This window comes from Crotalus tigris, unplaced genomic scaffold (genome assembly GCF_016545835.1).
Source record: "Crotalus tigris isolate CLP2741 ecotype Arizona unplaced genomic scaffold, ASM1654583v1 scf7180000017551.9496454, whole genome shotgun sequence".
In the NCBI taxonomy this organism is placed as follows: domain Eukaryota; kingdom Metazoa; phylum Chordata; class Lepidosauria; order Squamata; family Viperidae; genus Crotalus; species Crotalus tigris.
This window is the reverse complement of record NW_024096469.1, coordinates 4,898,199-4,915,301: the sequence shown is the minus strand read 5'-3', so window position 1 is coordinate 4,915,301 and position 17,103 is coordinate 4,898,199. Positions and strand designations below refer to the sequence as shown.

The following is a 17,103-nucleotide window of genomic DNA, read 5'->3' as shown; positions in this document are numbered from 1 at the left end:
AGTCCTTTCACGCTCAGGGTCTTCTGTAACGATACTTATCTTGGTTAGCCTATTCCCGTAATCAGAAACTATTGTCTACTGCTGCTGAACGTTACATAGGAATATAACGGGAAACAGATTGCTCGCAGCGTTAACTATTGGAGAATGCGGATTAAACATTTTGCTGGTCTTGAGTCAGAAAAAGTGGAAGATTTGTTTTTCCTTTCAAAACCCAACGGCCAAAGTCAACCATATCATCTTATTTAATGTATTAAAAATACCAAAGGAAAATTTGGCACAGTGAGGAAAAAAGCCTCATATTAGGGGAAAGTTTAAAACTACTCTCGGGCCTCTTAATTTCCGCATAAGCTTTCATCAACCACTCCATTTTCGGTGTTGTGAATTAGTGTGCAAAAGCTTGTAATTTAATGTTTAAAGGACCTGGAGATTTTGCTTTTTATTGCTGCATATTGTCATTCTCTTGGATTTGTTACATGAAAGCTTAAAAGCTCTTGCAGCAACAAGTTAACCTTCCATTGGCTGTATTAGGCAAAAAAGTGCATTTTTTGAAGTAAGCTTGCCAGTGGTCATGTTTGCACAATTTACTGAACCACAAGTTAGTCAACTGCATTTTAGCTTTATCTCAGCACTTTAGCTTTACGGTGTTGGTTTGGGTTAATTGTGTTCAATGTCATGTGAATCCAGCAAATTAGGTTGAGTGAACCATGCCTAAATGTCATGTAAATGCATCCATTTTTAAATGCTGACTACTAGTTGTTCTTCCTCTCTTGTTAGAGGTATGTCCTTCCCATACTACATAGATCCAGATAATATCCAAATTCCTTTTTCTTTCTTCATACTTGGCTAAATATTTCTGATCTGTAGAGAACAAAAATGTTGCATTCTTACTACCAGAAATGTTCAATGGTTCTTATAACTTTGTTTTTATATTGCTTCAGATGCCCTTATTATGCATTTTGATATAAAATGGAACAGTGCTATTTGCCACACTAGACAAATAGACTAAACTAGACCTTGCCTAATTGAGTGCTGAAAGAAAAAACTGAAATTTCAGCAGAAACATTTTCTTGTATTAGTAGTTTGTTCTTGTAATTACAGGTTTCTTTCAAACAGGAACATAAATAATGTTGAGAACCTGGGCTTTTTTTCTCATAGTACGCCGGCACCTTTTTTGGATGGAACCTTGTAGGGTAGGCAAGGCGGGTTGTCTGATGTGTGTGAGTTCGGCACTTTTTTTTTTTTTTTTTTTTAAAAGCACTGTTGAGAACCATCAACAATGTTAGATAAAGGCACTGCTAAGAAATACATAATTAAGAAAAATTAGGTCACTACCTATAATTTATGCTATTATCGATAAATACAAGTTCACTTTATTCTTAAATCCTATACAGTATGTATTAGTCCAACTCCAAAACATACCACAATAACCTGAATAATAGTGTTGTTTTAATATAACTTAATATTTTAAAAATATGCTACATAAAATCTAACCTGGCTACCTTATTTGGGTTGCAGACAACTAGATAATCGTTAGATGGCAGCAAATAGCTACCTCTTTGTTGTTTATTGGCAGTTGACGATGATAACCTTTATTGTCATTTTTTTACTGTGGGCACATTGGCACACATTAAAAATGAAATTATGTTGCCTGCTCTCAAGTGTACACATACATATAAACATGCTATATAAAACATACGTATATACCTACACCTTACATATAAATATTAATCACTGTCCATCTTAATACATAGCAGAAAGTGGAAGTTGAGAGTTCACAAGTTTAATACTGTATGAAACAAAAACTGACTGAATCTGGATGTCCTGCTTCGGATACCACAGAGCCTCTTTCCAGAAGGTAACAAGGAAAACATCTGGCGGTCCCTAGCGGTCATTTGGATTATTACAGCCCAGATATGTCAGTCCTAGTTAAAGAGCATAAGCCCAGAGATTTGCATATTTAAATGCATAATTTCAAGCTTTAAAATTTTTTAAAGTACAGAAATAATCCAAAGACAGGGAGATTTATGCAAAGGACAGTAACCTGATTTCAATAGAAAGCAATATGTGGTTTTCTGTTATATTTATCCATCATGAAATATTGAATATGACTTATTCATTCTTGGAGGAAGAAGATGTCTAATTGAAATACAACCCTGAGGGAAATAATCTGGACAGTTTATAATAAAGCAATCACACCAATGTTTTGAGCTGGAAAGGATTCCTGGGAAATTTCTAAATCCAACTAACTTGATTTTTCAAGCAGCAGGGAGCAGATTATGTACACAATGCATGCAAACAGTTAAATCTTAAAAAGTTCCTGTCAGCAACAGAGAACAAGTTTAGCAACCTGAACCTGCTCAGTGATATCATAGGGGCCAGCCTCTTTAAAGATGTTTATTGGTCATATACAAAATAAAGAATGCTTCATATCAACAAACATACACTATATACATAAATAAATTAACAACACCTCCACTGGGGCTGTGGCAACAAATCCCCAACAGTTATCTACAGATTGAAAAAGGAGAATAATTTAGCAATAAATACTGATTAATTACTTGGGTTCGACTGTTGTACAGGAGAGACCCAGGACATGACAGTATGTTTTTACACCCCTAACATATAGAATTCATCTCCGGTTGTATCAGCTTTGGAGACTGAATTTCTTATTATCAAAATGTTCCTCCCCGACCATTTAAACAAATATTTTAAAGCAATAGTGAAATCATTTCAATTCATATTTTTAAGGACTATCTTCAACATTTGGAGGGTGGGGAGGAGCAGTCATCAGTTCAGTTCATTAAGTACACCAAATATATAATTTGTTTCTCCATAATATTCCAGTTTGACAAAGGATGTAATAAATTCAGAGCAAACTGCAGGTGAGGACAAGGGCAAGTAGCACTTGAAACTGCATGGGAATCCCAAACATCTTTGCATAGCCAGATAGTGACATATCTTTATTGGGAATCAGGAGACTCCTCACTCAACTGTGCAGTGCCTCTCGTTGGTGCAAGTGTCAGCTGCAAATATCTAGAGCTCACGTATACTGTATATCAGATCCGGAAGGGAAAGTAAGTTCTCACCACTTGGAAGAACCTGCCTGAAACTCACAGCTAGACCACTGTGTGATCCTTTCTGCATAGGGAGGAGCAATCCTCTGCATAAGCAGTCACAGTTATTCACTGTTATATTACGGGAAACAGCAGCAGTGCTATTAAACCAGAAAGGAAAATTCCTGCACGTTAATTAACAAAATACAGTTTGAGATATCAGAAAGAGGTGAAAGGCAAGTTGTCAAAAAGTGCTTCTATCTTCACTGGCACAGAAGACAAGGGTTACCAATGGAACACACTACCAGTCCGAGTGAAACTAATATACAGATATGCCAGCTCTGCTTACTGCTAGATTATAGTGAAGTGCTATCCTACTTTTTTGGGATGTGTCAGTGTACAGCAGATGCAAAAACCAATGACAAATGTTTAATGTCTTCTATGCACAGTAGTACATTCCCTCCTGCTCCTGCATCAGGACCTAACATCTGAATAGCCTCTACCCATTGCTGACCATCACATTCCTCAACTCTTAGCCTGCAGTTTTTCTTGCATTTTTCTGGAAAGAAAAAAATTGTTTCATTATCCAAAATATCACTTTTACATAATTCACCACGACATAAACAACCCTACCTTTCCCACCCACCCAAAGCCAGAAACATGAGGGCGGAATTATACTTCATGGAGCTGTTCTGCATCCAGATAGAAAGCAACGCTTCCCCACCTGTTGCATCAAGCAAAATGCCCCATTAAAAACAACAAAACCAAACCACCCTTCACAGCAGGAAAACCAAACAGTCACCTATAAAACAAGAACCATCACACTCTGGATGCCATGTACCAGAAAAAAATTGAGGGGCAAGGGCTTGAGAGGGGAATCTAGGACAGAAAAAAAACACACTCATGAACACTAGGAGACAGACTGAGAGTGAAGGAAGCTGGGAGGTATGAAGGGTTACTTGTCTTCTCCCCCACCTCCAGTTGGAAGATGTACTACTGAGTTCTGGAGCAAGATGTGCTCAATAAATATTCATTTGCTTATAAGAATGTCTTGCAATGCACTCAGATGAAGATACCATTTCACTTATCTAGCCTTGAAAAGGATGAAAGGCGTCTTTAGAGGAAAGATTGAGTCTTATGGCACCTTAAAGACAAGCAAACATTATGGCATAGATTTATGTGGACAAATCAACTTCAATGGATGAAGTATTATTCCAAATTAACCAATTAATACTGCATAAGGTTGCTTATGGAGGAAACTGTTACTGTAGGAAGAATAGACAAAATCTAATTGCAAGAAATACAGATTGCAATATTACAGCTCAAATATATTTTAACATTTTTAGTGACCACAGACTAATGCAAATAATATAGATTCCCTTGTAATGTTTGTAACCAACTTTGCAGAAAATGGAAACTATAGTATTAATGTATGTGTGCATGTATAAGCTTCAATAAAATTATGTCTGTTCTTTTTATATTTAAAATGTGTCTGAGTAGTTGTATTTATACACATATATCAGAGCCAATTTAATATCATCTCATGGATATGATGAAGTAACTTCTAATCCATGAAAGATGATGTAATAGTCTTTAAAGTGCCCAGGACACTACTAGTTTTGCTACAAAAACTGACCTAGCCACCCTTGCAAAATCCTAGAGGACAGACTTTATCAGAGGCTTCTGATGGGATCCAAGATCTCGATCATAAAACAAGCAATTCAGGAAGAGGAAGCACCAAAAGAAATTTATTTAGCCAATTCTAAGGAGTAAAGACTGCCAATCAAGAAATGTGTAGGATGATATGGTCATGGAATTGAAGAGATCCAAAACTATTCATCTGGCTGAAAACAAATTCCTATTTCAGAAATGCAGCCCAATACAGAACTGCATTTTAACAGTACGGAACTATCACCAATGTCTTCACCTTGCTTTCCTTGGGGCAAACTGCAAATATGGCACAGAGAAGCATGCCAAACAATGGAGAGGCAAATTCTTGAGTTAAAACAGCAGGCAGCTCAGATAGAAGAGTTGTTTCCTCAACCATCCATCCAGATGACATAAATGCCTTTCATGGAACTCTCAAAGGAAGCTATGACCAGGAGACCTAAAAGTTCAATCCAGAACCCATCTCTTGTTTATATATTTGATGGTCAGAAAATCCCAATTACATATTATTTTTATTTGCATGTTTGACATCAAAGCATAAATATTGCTTATTTCGGTTACAACTGTTTGGTTTTCACAGAATTTGGATTTCTTTGGCAAGGACTAGAAAGTGGAAGGCAATGAAGGGAAAAAAATATCTACAGCTTAAGGGTGGAGAGAAAGATGCAAGGAGGTAGAGTGATATGGAACAAGTAAACATAGGACATTTCTGGCTCTAGTAATTCCGCATAGATCTGCATTGCTTTCTAAGTCTTTCAAATCAGCAGTGATAAAACATATCCCAAGGGGAATTATCAAATTTTGCTAACCTCAACCCAGCTCAGAGCAATTTATGTCACTCTGTATAGCTTTTAAGATCAGAAACCTAAACGCCTTAGTAAGGCAAGGCTTAGTAATAACTGCTAGTGTATGCAGCAACCTGTGAGCTACTCCTTCTAAATCTAAAATAAAGAGTAGTAACTAATGTGGCAATGGTGATTTCGGGTAGAATCTGGACCCAGGGCAAGTGAATAGTCACATTAAAGCAACTTATTTTTCTGTTTCTCTGCAGTTTGCTGTTCTTAGTGCCTGTGCATCTCTCAGCCATATTCTGTCATTCATATATGCCAAGACTAGCACAAAAAACAACAGTTAAAAAGACCTCCAATCCACTATGTCAAAAGGGCAGCTGAGAGTAAAGAACTAGTGCCATTCCCTCCATTTCAGGTGAATCATCTGCAGAGGACAGTGGTCCTATAGTGAGAAAAAAAGGAGCTCCAGCAGATATGATGAAGATATTTTGAAGGCTAGTCCTCATTAAAAGCCTTTTTCTCCTTCAGCATACTCTAGGCCAGACATGTCAAACTCGTGATGTCATGTGACGTTGCTCAACGTATCGGGAAGGTTTTGCCATTGCTGGCAATGGGGTGGGCGTGGCTTCCAGATGATGTGTCCGGCCCATGGGCCAGCAGTTTGACACCCCCGCTCTAGGGATCAAAACCTTGCCAGTTAACAGATATCAGGAAGATCGTTTTCAGAGAATGGATTCTCACCTGATTGTTGTGGATAGTTGTTTCTGGATACAAACTTGCCTTAGAACTCATCTGAATTTATTAGCCCTGCTTTAAAAGTTATTAAAGCTTTTTATTTTAATCACGAGGCCTAGAATGTAGCTGGAAGTTTTTGAAAAGATGCAAGAGGTTTTTGAGCCCAGTCTTAGCTGTGGAAATTTCCAGAATTTACTAGCTGTGTCATTAAAACAGGTTCTAGTATATGTTAACTAGAAAATGGCCAAATATGGTGATCTCAAGTGTTTTGAATATGCCAGTACTCAGGGCTTACCAGTTGTTAGTCATGTGCTCATTCTGATGGCCAATTTTCTGGGCAAAAGATCAAGTGCCCACCTAGATACAAAGATACAAACTCACATGTTCCTCTTGGTAATGCACCCATCACTCCTTCCCTGTAGGCTAATTGCAAGGCAAGCAACAGAGAAGGTAAATCAACTTTCTTTTTTTGTAGTGACTGGCTCTGTCAGTGAAACTAGACTAGGCTTCCCATACGATTATGTATCCAGAAGATAAAACAATTTGGACTTCCCTGAGTCATGTTGACTATCACATGCTCTTTAGACCTTATTGAGTTTCTGGCTTAGATCCCTATGTAATGCTCAACATGCTAAAACATAGGAGGAAACAGGCGAGAGATTAAAAAAAGCCTCTGTAATATTACCAGCAAAGGAATCCTGCTGCAATAGTGGATCTTCACAAATGCTACATAGAATCCAGCCCTAGAAAATATATTTTGTGGACCCTTTGTACGATATGCTGTAAATTGTTTCATATTCCTACATTAACAGGAGTGATCCCTTCTATCCCATTACCATTGCAACTCTGGATTCAACCTTCAGGAACACCCAGCCAAAACCCCCCAAATTTTGGCAATTGTGATACAAGTGACATGATATAATGCAACACTGTCTGCCAGCTATCCTTAAGCAGTTTTGTTAACATCTTAAAAGAACTCATTCTTCTCAGGCTTCAGATTCAGGTAATTTTCTCATGAGACAGAATCTTGGAGAAAGTCTACTGGCAAATGCCCCAGAAAACCTGCACTCAGCCCTGGGAAAGCCGAACGAATGCTCACAGGACATCCACATAGCAAAGTGGCCACTGGCACCATCACATCACAGCGCCACAAAAGACCTCAGAGCACAGACAACTAAATACAACAGGAGTACAAAAGAAGCAGATGGGGAATTCAAGAATAAGTCACTTTTGGTACAATTGCAAAAAGATATCAAACAGGACTAGCCTCTTTTTTTGTTTTTTTTTCCTATGTTATTTATAAATAAAAGTCTAATAACTCTTTATAAAACCAACCTCAGAGCCACAAGACTTGACGAGAAACTTCTAAATTTTGCATTTGTGTCTCCAAGAATATGACAATCAAATATTCTCACCTTCTCAGGCTAAAAGGAGACTTTTAAATAGAAGTGCTTCACCAAATTGTAGATTTGAAACTTAGATCATTTAATAACTCTTTAAAATGAATGCTTCTCTTTTAAATAAAGGGCTATTTAAACTACATAAACTAGTTGTGTAAACCATCACACTAGAGACACTGGATACTCTCCAAACACAGAAAACAACTAGTGATTTTGGTCTTGTTCAGTGCAACACATTAGGCACAAAACTGGCCTGTGGTCACTGCAATGTAACCCACTTTGTCTGGTAGGTAGATACAACAGTGCTCATTCCTGGCTACCTTCCTTCCTCTGCAGCACAGACACCAGGAAATAGCTGTTTCCCCACTTTCCTCTCCTTCAGGAAAAGTCCTAAGGGATCCCATCTTCAAACCTAAAAGGTGCAACTAGATGGTAATATAAAAATGGTTACACAAACTATCCCCGATACCAAGCAATTTACAAGCAGCAGACTGGACAGCTGACTCAACCCTGGAAGAACGGTATTGAAGTCATCACTGACAGTAGGTCTTCTAACTCTCTATGACCTCTTCCCTCCCCTTTGAGTTATTCCTCCTCAAGAATGAATTCCATGCTGCTGAAAATCTCTTTGGCAAGAGTACTGAGGTCCTTCAGCTTCCATTTTCAGAACACACTAGATGGACGGTTCTGTTCACAATGGAAAGGTTGCATTACCGTCAGTCACACCAACCAGAACAAGCTAAAAACAAAGCAACTGCAGTGACAAGCAGGCCAGTGTGTGCCTGTGTGGGCTAGGCCATCTGGGAGAGGGTTGTGCTTTGGGGATTCCGGATGAGCTTTGTGCCTAACTGCCCTGCACAGACAAGCCCAGGCAGTGCTCGTTTCACTAAGACCGGGCGTCCGTTTTGGATTTAACTATTGTGATAACGCTGGTGGTGGCAACTTTGCCAGGAACAAGGGGCCCGATGCTGGAAGCAAGTGGGCCCCGGGCAGGGGTGACAGGGCTCCGGGCAACGGTCCGGGCGAAGTTCTGCAGTGCCTCGTACTTGGAACGGAGGGCATCAAGTTCCATTTTCATGCTGGCATTCTCTGAAGCCAGCTTCTCCACTTCCTGCTGAAGTTCTGCCTTCTGTTTCTCCAACTCTTCCTTCTGTGTTACCCTCTTGACCCGGCAGCTGGCAGCATAGCCTCTGTTCTTCAGGGTCCGCCGGCGTTGCTTGAGTTGGATTATCTCTTCCTTAGATAAGCCCCGCAGATGCTGGTTCAACTCCCGTACAGACATGGTCACCAGCTCTTCATCTGTCAAGCTGGTCCCATTCTCCCCTGGCTCCCGCTTCACCTGCAGAGAAAATAGAAACATGTTTTAGTGGAATTCTGTTTGCCTGCATGCCCAGCTAACCCCAAGTCTTGCCTTATTACCTTCAAGGCTTTGTTTCCTTTGTTGGGGGTCGTCATAACACGCAAGCCTTCACAATCAGATTCTGTAGGATAGAAAATGGATAGATTTTATCAAAGTCAAGTTCTACATCATTCAAAAACAGCTATATATATACTCAGACTAGGCAGGAAAGTAAGCACCAAATACAGGTATTCTCTATACAGCATGAACCAACTGTGGGATTTACATGAGCTCTTGACAAATTCTGCCTAGTCTCTGCCAACCCCACAGCTTTTTATAAATCTTAACAGCAAATGCTCATGAAAAGGAAGATTTGGAAGTTTGGGAGGAGCTGGAGTAGGATGAAACCACATTTAAAAATAGCCTGGCAGCGAGGATCCTGCATGGCTGTGCTGAGCCAGTCATGCTGACTCAGCATATTAGCAGCCTTGCTCACAGTGCACGCCTTATACTAGAGTACAGCCTAGCAAGAAAACTGCAGTCTAAGAGAGTTGCCAAGGAATTACCCTTGTAGACTTCTCTTCATAGGGTTCAAAGCAACAGTATATTCCCATAGTTGGAAGAAAGAAGTATTCAAAATCCATTCTGCCTGAAGCATTTCTTTATCTTGAAAACAGAACAGCAAGACTAGAGGATGGAAGGAAAGGATAGACAAGGGAATAATGGGAAACATGCAGAACCTTAGAGAATTACCTGTCTCCGGGTTATACTATAATTGAATAGTCATTACTGAACAATCTATTATTGTGGTTCTGATAACCTGTCTTCTTTTGACTAGCTTTTCCCATGCATGTTAATAGAAGAAAGTGGTAGGAACATAAAGTAGGGAAAAACACAAATTCATCTGGGTGGGATTCTGACGGTTGCTGGAATTGGGTATGTCTAGTTTAACGAAGAGAAGGACGAGTGGGGACATGATAGCAGTGTTCCAATATCTCAGGGGCTGCCACAAAGAAGAGTGAGTCAAGCTATTCTCCAAAGCGCCTGAAGGCAGGACAAGAAGCAATGGGTGGAAACTAACCAAAGAGAGAAGCAACCTAGAACTAAGGAGAAACTTCCTGACAGTTAGAACAATTAACCAGTGGAACAACCTGCCTCCAGAAGCGGTGAATGCTCCAACACTGGAAGTTTTTAAGAAGAGACTGGACAACCATTTGTCTGAAATGTTGTAGGGTTCCTGCCTGAGCAGGGGGTTGGACTCGATGGCCTCCAACGTCCCTTCCAACATTATTATTATTATTATGGATCATCGCACAGTCAGCCAGATGTTCAGACTGGATTTGACATTTTGTCTACCTATCGAGTCCTTACCCAGGACCTGGGATAGGCAGATGTGGATGTTTGATGATGATGATGATTATTATTATTATTATTTCCCTGTCCAGTTGCCTCCTCTCACATTGCCATTTCACCAACAAGACATTAGGACTAAAAAAAACCCTAAGATAGAGCACTTTTTTAGAATGCAGATAAAAATCATTCCCATTCTTATGAAATCCCCTACTGAATTCATGTTGCATTGTTCTAAATTTCCAGATAATTCATTATTTAGAAAATGTGCTGCTAATAACTTATTGTTTATTATTTCAGAAATTCTTCCAAAAGTGGAAAATTTAAAGAAGTTTTAAAATTATGAGAAGATGCTTCCTCATTCATGCTTTTTGCATGTATCACATAAGTTTTGGATGGAGGGAATTGAAATTTTAATATCAATATTCACAAGAAATAAAGCTTCTCTGAGATAACACCGACGTTTGCTAGCAGTTTTACATTACTTGAATACAAACTAATCTGTATTAACTTTCATTTATCAAACATTACTGAAACCACTACTTACAGTTTCAAAACAGAATTCACAAGAGATCTGAGTCACGCACAATCACATATAGAGAAATTTTGTCACTCACTGTGGCTGCCTTGAGTAAACCAAAACTACCCGCCAAGTTTCCTAAACAGAGGAAATCAAATACTTCCATTTTGTTCTCAATATTCAACCTGCAACTATGGACAAGAATAGTTACTTTCTCTGATAGTTCCCTCAAACCATTGTAGCTGATGTTGTAAATTACCTTTACCTCTTTTAATTACTCCTCTGGAACAGTTCAGAAGCCTCAATAATTGCTCCTCACACCCCTCAAAAAAATGCTTCTTAAGGAAGAAAAAAACGGCCAGAGGTATCTCAACCATAGAGAAGCCACTATGGATAAGGATTTTTATGTTTATCTCTCACTCATGTGCCTCAACACATGGCAGCACCTGGGCCAGGGATAGGCAACCTTGGCTCTTTTATGACTTGTGGACTTCAACTCCCAGAATTCCTGAGCCAGCCGTGCTGAGGGGAAAGGGAGAGGTTTCTAAGCTGAGCCATGCTGGTTCAGGAATTCTGGGAATTGAAGACCATGGGTCATAAAAGAGCCAAGGTTGCCTACCCCTGGTCTGGGATCATGTGGGAGACCATCAGAATATTTCAGGGCTCTGGGGGTAGACATCAAGCCAAAAGACATCTCAGAAAAAGGCAATGATAAACTACTTCAATAGCAATGTCTCCAAAACTGCATGGATGTGGTTTACCTTTTACTCACCCAACCATATTATCAGTATTTACATAATAAATGCCTCTTCCACACCAACCGGGTTCTTGTTTGCTGAATGTATAAAATATCAGTTCACATTTATAGCAAAGAATCAAGACAAGCTAGTGTCAGCAAAAGCAAAAAAACAGTCCCCCAGCAGCACCCCAGAAGGGATAGCTTCAGCGCTTTCCAAGATCACTAATAAGCCAGCCAAACAACTCAGATACTCCTAGAGCACTGAAAATTGCTGACAAGCCAAATTCTTGTGCCCAAAAGACATGGCTACAGTCACTGATTAAGCCTCTAACATACATAATATTGTGGGCCACAACTATCTTAATGGAACCTACTGCCTTATTTTTGCTTTTGCAGCTAAGAAGCAAGTGTAAAACAGTTATTAATTGTACAGTAAAACACATAGTGTACTGTACAGTTTACAGTGCTTTATTATCAAAAAGTTTTAGACCCACAATTTGGGAATCAGTACCTCAAGTATAGTCAGTAACCAGAAGGCATGTTTTCTGATTAGAAAAAAAATACAAGAGGAAGAATGTTTCCATTACTGTAACACTGCTTGAAATATTGGTTAAGTAAACACTGGGGCAAACACACCAATGTATATTCACCAATGTATTTATATGTTTTTTTAAATTTTCCAGCTTTACCTAAAAACCACATGCAGCCATAGGAACCAGGAACAAAACTGTGAACAAAGCAAGGGAAGTCATTGAAAAGTCAAGTCTAATCTACATTTCTTTCCTATGTTACGTTTTATCTATGACATGTCCATATTAAGTACCATTGCTAACGCTCATGTGAGAGGAATCGGAACACAGGCAATACAACAAAACTGCATGACCAAAAACAGATTTGGTATCACACAGTAAATCCAATACAGGCCAGAACCTTAAGAATCACTATGCTAGCATTAGTGACAATCAATAAAAAATCCCAAGGAAATATTTCCTAGTAGAAGAGTATACAAGATTAACTGCCTGGATAATTTAGTGAGGCTCTTCATAGGGCAAGTACTGCACTTCTAGTATATATCAGGATTAATGCTTATGAAAGCAGCTAACATTTGGGAAGTGAGAAGATTGCACAAAAGGACTGAAAATTGACTGGAGCTGACCTTCATTGTTAAAAGTGATCAGCAAAGATTGCTGTCCAGTAGTGCTGAGAGTCGAACACAAAAAAAGTTCATTTATCCTAAGTTTCTAAAGATTAATTACTTATACTAATGTTATTAGTGTTATAACATGTTATTAATATCAGATATCATACAGATTCATTTCTAGAAAGATTCACTTCCATTCATCATTTATTAAAAAAACACTAAAGAAAGTGATGACTAAGTGGAAAAAACCTATGAAAATTTTCACATTCTGTTGTTGTTGTTGTTGTTAGTTGTGAAGTCGTGTCCAACCCATCGCGACCCCATGGACAACGTTCCTCAAGGCCTTCCTGTCCTCTAACATCTTCTGGAGTCCATTTAAGCTCACTCCTACTGCTTCAGTAACTCCATCCAGCCACCTCATTCTCTGTCTTCTATTCCCTTCTTCTATTGCCCTCAATCTTTCCCAGAATTAGGCTCTTCTCCAGTGAGTCTTTCCTTCTCATTAGGTGGCCAAAGTATTTGTATTATGCCTAAATTAGGATATATACAAGGTCTTTCTATAGCCCTGCACAGAAGCTGCACTTGTGAATATCTTACAAGAAGGACAGCCAGAGAATTGGCATCCAGACAGAGACAAACTTGGTCTAACTCCCTAGACTGCTGATTTCTCAGCTTTTTGACAGCTTCCCGAAGAAAGATCACACTGAAAAGTGCCAAGTGCGATGGCTGTAAAGGAAAAAAAAGTGCAACCTCAACACATTTTGCCAGAAGTCCAAAAGGCCTGCACTCAGCACAAGTGCCGCCAATTCTTTGCTTACAACAGAGTTGACAGCAGAGTGCATGATTCAACACAGGCCCCATTCTCAACATTCCTGGTTCAGCAAGCTATGCCATCAAACTAGTGTAAACATAATGACATCACCTATTCCAGCAGTAAAGGCAGCACCATCACAGGAAGAAGAAGAAAAAAGCTTTAAGAGATGAAAAAGAAAACAAGCTACAGGGGAGAATCAAAAGCTGGAGGGTATACCCATGTGGGAGGTTTTTCCACAAGTGTAATGTAAAAACCTTTGTTGACATCATCTTGTTCTCATCTATCTGTATATGGTTCTGCTGTTCATACATTTGCAGAAACTTGCCTACAAATAACTTCCCAATTAGCTTCCTAAACTTAAATTGACATTTAGTGCTCTTAACTGGGCAAAAGAATGTAGAAGGAAATGCTTGTTCTGTAAAATTTTCAGAAAGATATCACTAGGGAATATTGCCTCCTCCAAATCAACATGACTGGCCTCAGGCAAAGTCTCCCAAATGTACCTAATGTTTCAATTTGCTTTCTACCACTGTACCTCTTACTCAGCAGAATGGAAATCAAAATTCCACTTTTCCTAAATATCTAGAAGACAGTCAGCCTCATACCATTCCTATAATTGAAATTCATCTTTATACCAAAAACAAAGCTCCCTTCATATCTACGGATTTCTGTTTCTGAATAAAACACTCTTAGTTTACTTTCTGTGAGCCACAAGTCACACAAGGAATTGCAGTTCTGTAAATAGTCAATGCACATTGAGTTAGTCAAATAATTTCAGCACTTATGTCTACTGGCCTATTTATCTCCAATTTGAGATAATAGAGAAATAGTAAGAGGCATTTCAGTTTTTAAATTATGTTCATCTTCTAATTATCTTTGCTCTATATCAGATATGACTGGTTTATAACATTGAAACTATTCATTTTTCTCAAAATAGATGTATCACAATTTTTTTATTATTTTATTTTAGAAGACATAGGGCTAAACTGACTAGCTCTTTTGCCTGCAATACGTTTACAGATAATTATTATGCCTTCACTATTCACATTTATTTATGCTCCCATAAATAATCATCAGACTGACAGAGGACAAACTGCCCTTTGTAGGTGATAATGGAAGAGCTCTGCTGTGAGAATTTCCCAGAAGAGACTCAACAGAGAACCGGATGCACTTGTTGCACATCTGTAATTTGGTACACAAATGAGCCATCCAGAACTGCATTTCTACATCTTTTGCATTTCTGCAAAAATAATATACCAAGATTTTTTTCCACAGCTCTTGAAAACATTGTTTGTCTAAGAGGCAACATGGACTACAACAGAAGGAGTGTTCCCATGCATAAAGCTATGGTTTTCAGGACCTACAATTTTACTATCCAAAACAAAAGAGTCAGTAAGCTGTGTGCACCGAGAGTATAAGGACATCCCAGCACCTCTCATTCATTCCCCAAAGGATTCCCAGTAGCTCCATAAACCATTTTTACCAAGTTCATATTCACACTCTCTCCTACGTCCTTATTCACTACAAATGAACACAGCACTACGGTAATGCTAAGGATCAGCAACTGTCACAAGGACTTAAATATAGACAAGTAGCTGAAAGAAAGGGGAATCTGAGGTCAAGTCTGACTACCCTTCAAAATGATGAATCAGCAGATTATCTATTTGGGTTCCCCTCTTTCTTTTGCCGCGTCCCCTTAACCCTAGTTAGACCCCATCCCTTTTTGTGCAGCATATACTTATGGGTGACCTCATGTTGATGAGTCAGCAGTGTCTGGACTCTGCACACAGAAGGCTGTGCCAGGAGATACAACAGGGTAATTTAGTCCACCTCATCCATACACTCTGTGAAACCCCCCCCTCCTGAGCCCCACCCCAAAAACATTCGGCCCTTTCCTCCGTTCCCAGACACCTGATGAGTCAGCACGGCAAGCCCTTTTCACACTCGCAGACATGGCTGCACGTCGTCGGAGCCGCGCACACAGACTTCATCGTGTGGGGAAACAGCTTACCTCCCTGCTACTTTCTCAGATCGTGAGAGCGCACTCAAGCTCCGTAGTCCGAGAACAAGCGGGGAAGGGCCGGACTTCTTCTTTCAACCCCACCTCTTGCGAAGAAAAAAACTCAACCATCACGACGATCCCGGGGAAAGAGAGGAGCCGGGGAGCGACGGCATTTCTCTCCCGCGACCTGCAGCCGCGGGCAACAAGGACGGCCACCCACGCCGCAGACCCACTCCAAAGGAAACAGGCAGGGAGAGGAGGAGGGAAACCCACCCACCTGTCAGCCGCGGAAAAGGAAGTCGGCGAGCGGAGGAAAAGACGGGAGAAGCGAATCTCGACGGGTGAAATACCAGGCTCACCTCGCCCTCTCAGCCTCCCCACTCTGACACACGCACCCTCCTCCGAGCCCGCCAGAACATTCCCGGGTGGAAACAGCCGGGAGGGGGGAGAGCCGCGGATCGCGCTCCCGGCAGTCCGGGTCCCCGCGTCCAGAGCAGGAGGCGCTTTTTCCAAAAATAAACACCGCGGGGAGAAATGCAACTCCAGAAGCCGCCGATCGTCCGGGAAAGGAGCGGTCTTCCCTGAGGAACCCCCCCCAGCCCCCTCTTAATTCCTTTTCCTTCTCCTCCTCCTTCTCCACCTCCCCTTCCTTTCTTTCTTCCTCCCGCTCTTGCAGGAAGGGGGGGGTCACTAGCCTTCCTACCCACCCTCCAAAGGGAACCGGGCCCCCGGACTGCCCGTGCAATCTCTCACCCTCCGCTCGCTGCCTCCGGAGGGGGGGGGTCCGGGGCGGGGAGGGGGAGGCCGCCACGCACACAGGGACTGAGAGTCCGGGTTCCGCCGCTACCGCCGCTCACGGATACGTCACGTGATGTTTGGGTCACGTGTCTCCATTCATGAAGCTGTTTCGGTGCAGCCGCCCCGAGCCTTAAAGGGGAGGTGCCCAAAGGTTCTCTCGCCCGGCTCTCCCTCCCCCTCAGAACAATAATAGCGGGCGGGAGCGCCACTGGTGGAAAAAACAAGTGGCTCACGTGCCCAGGAGCGAGCGCGCGCGCGCGGCTGGGGCGGATCCAGAACGTCGAGGCTGAACCTGAAGGGCCGAGGTGGCGCGAGACGGAGCCGCGTTCCACGCGTAGGCCCTTATTGTGAGGCGCTTGGTACCAGACGGCGGGGGGGGGGGAGGAAGGCTGCGATTCGATCGTCCTCGTCTAGCCGGGCTTTACAACTCAGGGTTTTCTTTTGTGGGGGGGGGGGGGAGAAAGTTACAAACAGCTGTTTCCTGAAAGAAGTCTGTTTTGCGAAAGGATAAGTGGAGAAAGCAGAAAGTGCCCCTGGTGGGGTCTGTAGTTTAAAAAAAAAAGGTCTAGTTACGTATCCTTGACCCTTCCGTGTTCCCGAGCGCAACGGAAAAGAGACTGAAGGAAGAATATTTGAAAACTTTTTGATTTAAAAAGAAAATGATAACCCAGTTGGTGAAAAAGAATTACACGATACTAAATTCAGCTATTACAATATCACTGCTGAAGAATAAACCTCTTTTTTTAAAAAAAA

The 17,103-nt window shown here is 41.0% G+C and overlaps 1 protein-coding gene across 7 annotated transcripts; it reads right to left on the bottom strand.

The window, feature by feature from the left end:
- Nucleotides 1-2,379: 2,379 nt before the first annotated feature.
- MAFG (MAF bZIP transcription factor G) lies at nucleotides 2,380-16,695 on the bottom strand. Of its 7 annotated transcripts, none has more exons than XM_039344623.1 (3): nucleotides 16,368-16,695; nucleotides 9,067-9,128; nucleotides 2,380-8,986 (listed from the first exon to the last, which is right to left on the bottom strand). In XM_039344623.1, the coding sequence occupies exons 2-3, from the start codon at nucleotides 9,100-9,102 to the stop codon at nucleotides 8,534-8,536; spliced, it is 489 nt and encodes a 162-aa protein (XP_039200557.1). In that variant the 5' UTR covers nucleotides 9,103-9,128; nucleotides 16,368-16,695; the 3' UTR covers nucleotides 2,380-8,533. The 7 variants fall into 7 exon arrangements, with proteins under 7 accessions (XP_039200557.1, XP_039200510.1, XP_039200527.1 ...); XM_039344576.1 differs by having other exon boundaries at nucleotides 16,306-16,694; XM_039344593.1 differs by lacking the exon at nucleotides 16,368-16,695 and adding an exon at nucleotides 16,260-16,309.
- Between the last annotated feature and the right edge of the window lie 408 nt (nucleotides 16,696-17,103).

Excerpts from the sequence above, each read along its gene's own strand:
- MAFG (XM_039344623.1), bottom strand. The coding sequence starts at position 9,102 with ATGACGACCCCCAACAAAGGAAACAAAGCCTTGAAG. Across the intron at positions 8,987-9,066 it reads AAGGAAACAAAGCCTTGAAG|GTGAAGCGGGAGCCAGGGGA; the intron begins GTAATAAGGCAA and ends TTTTCTCTGCAG.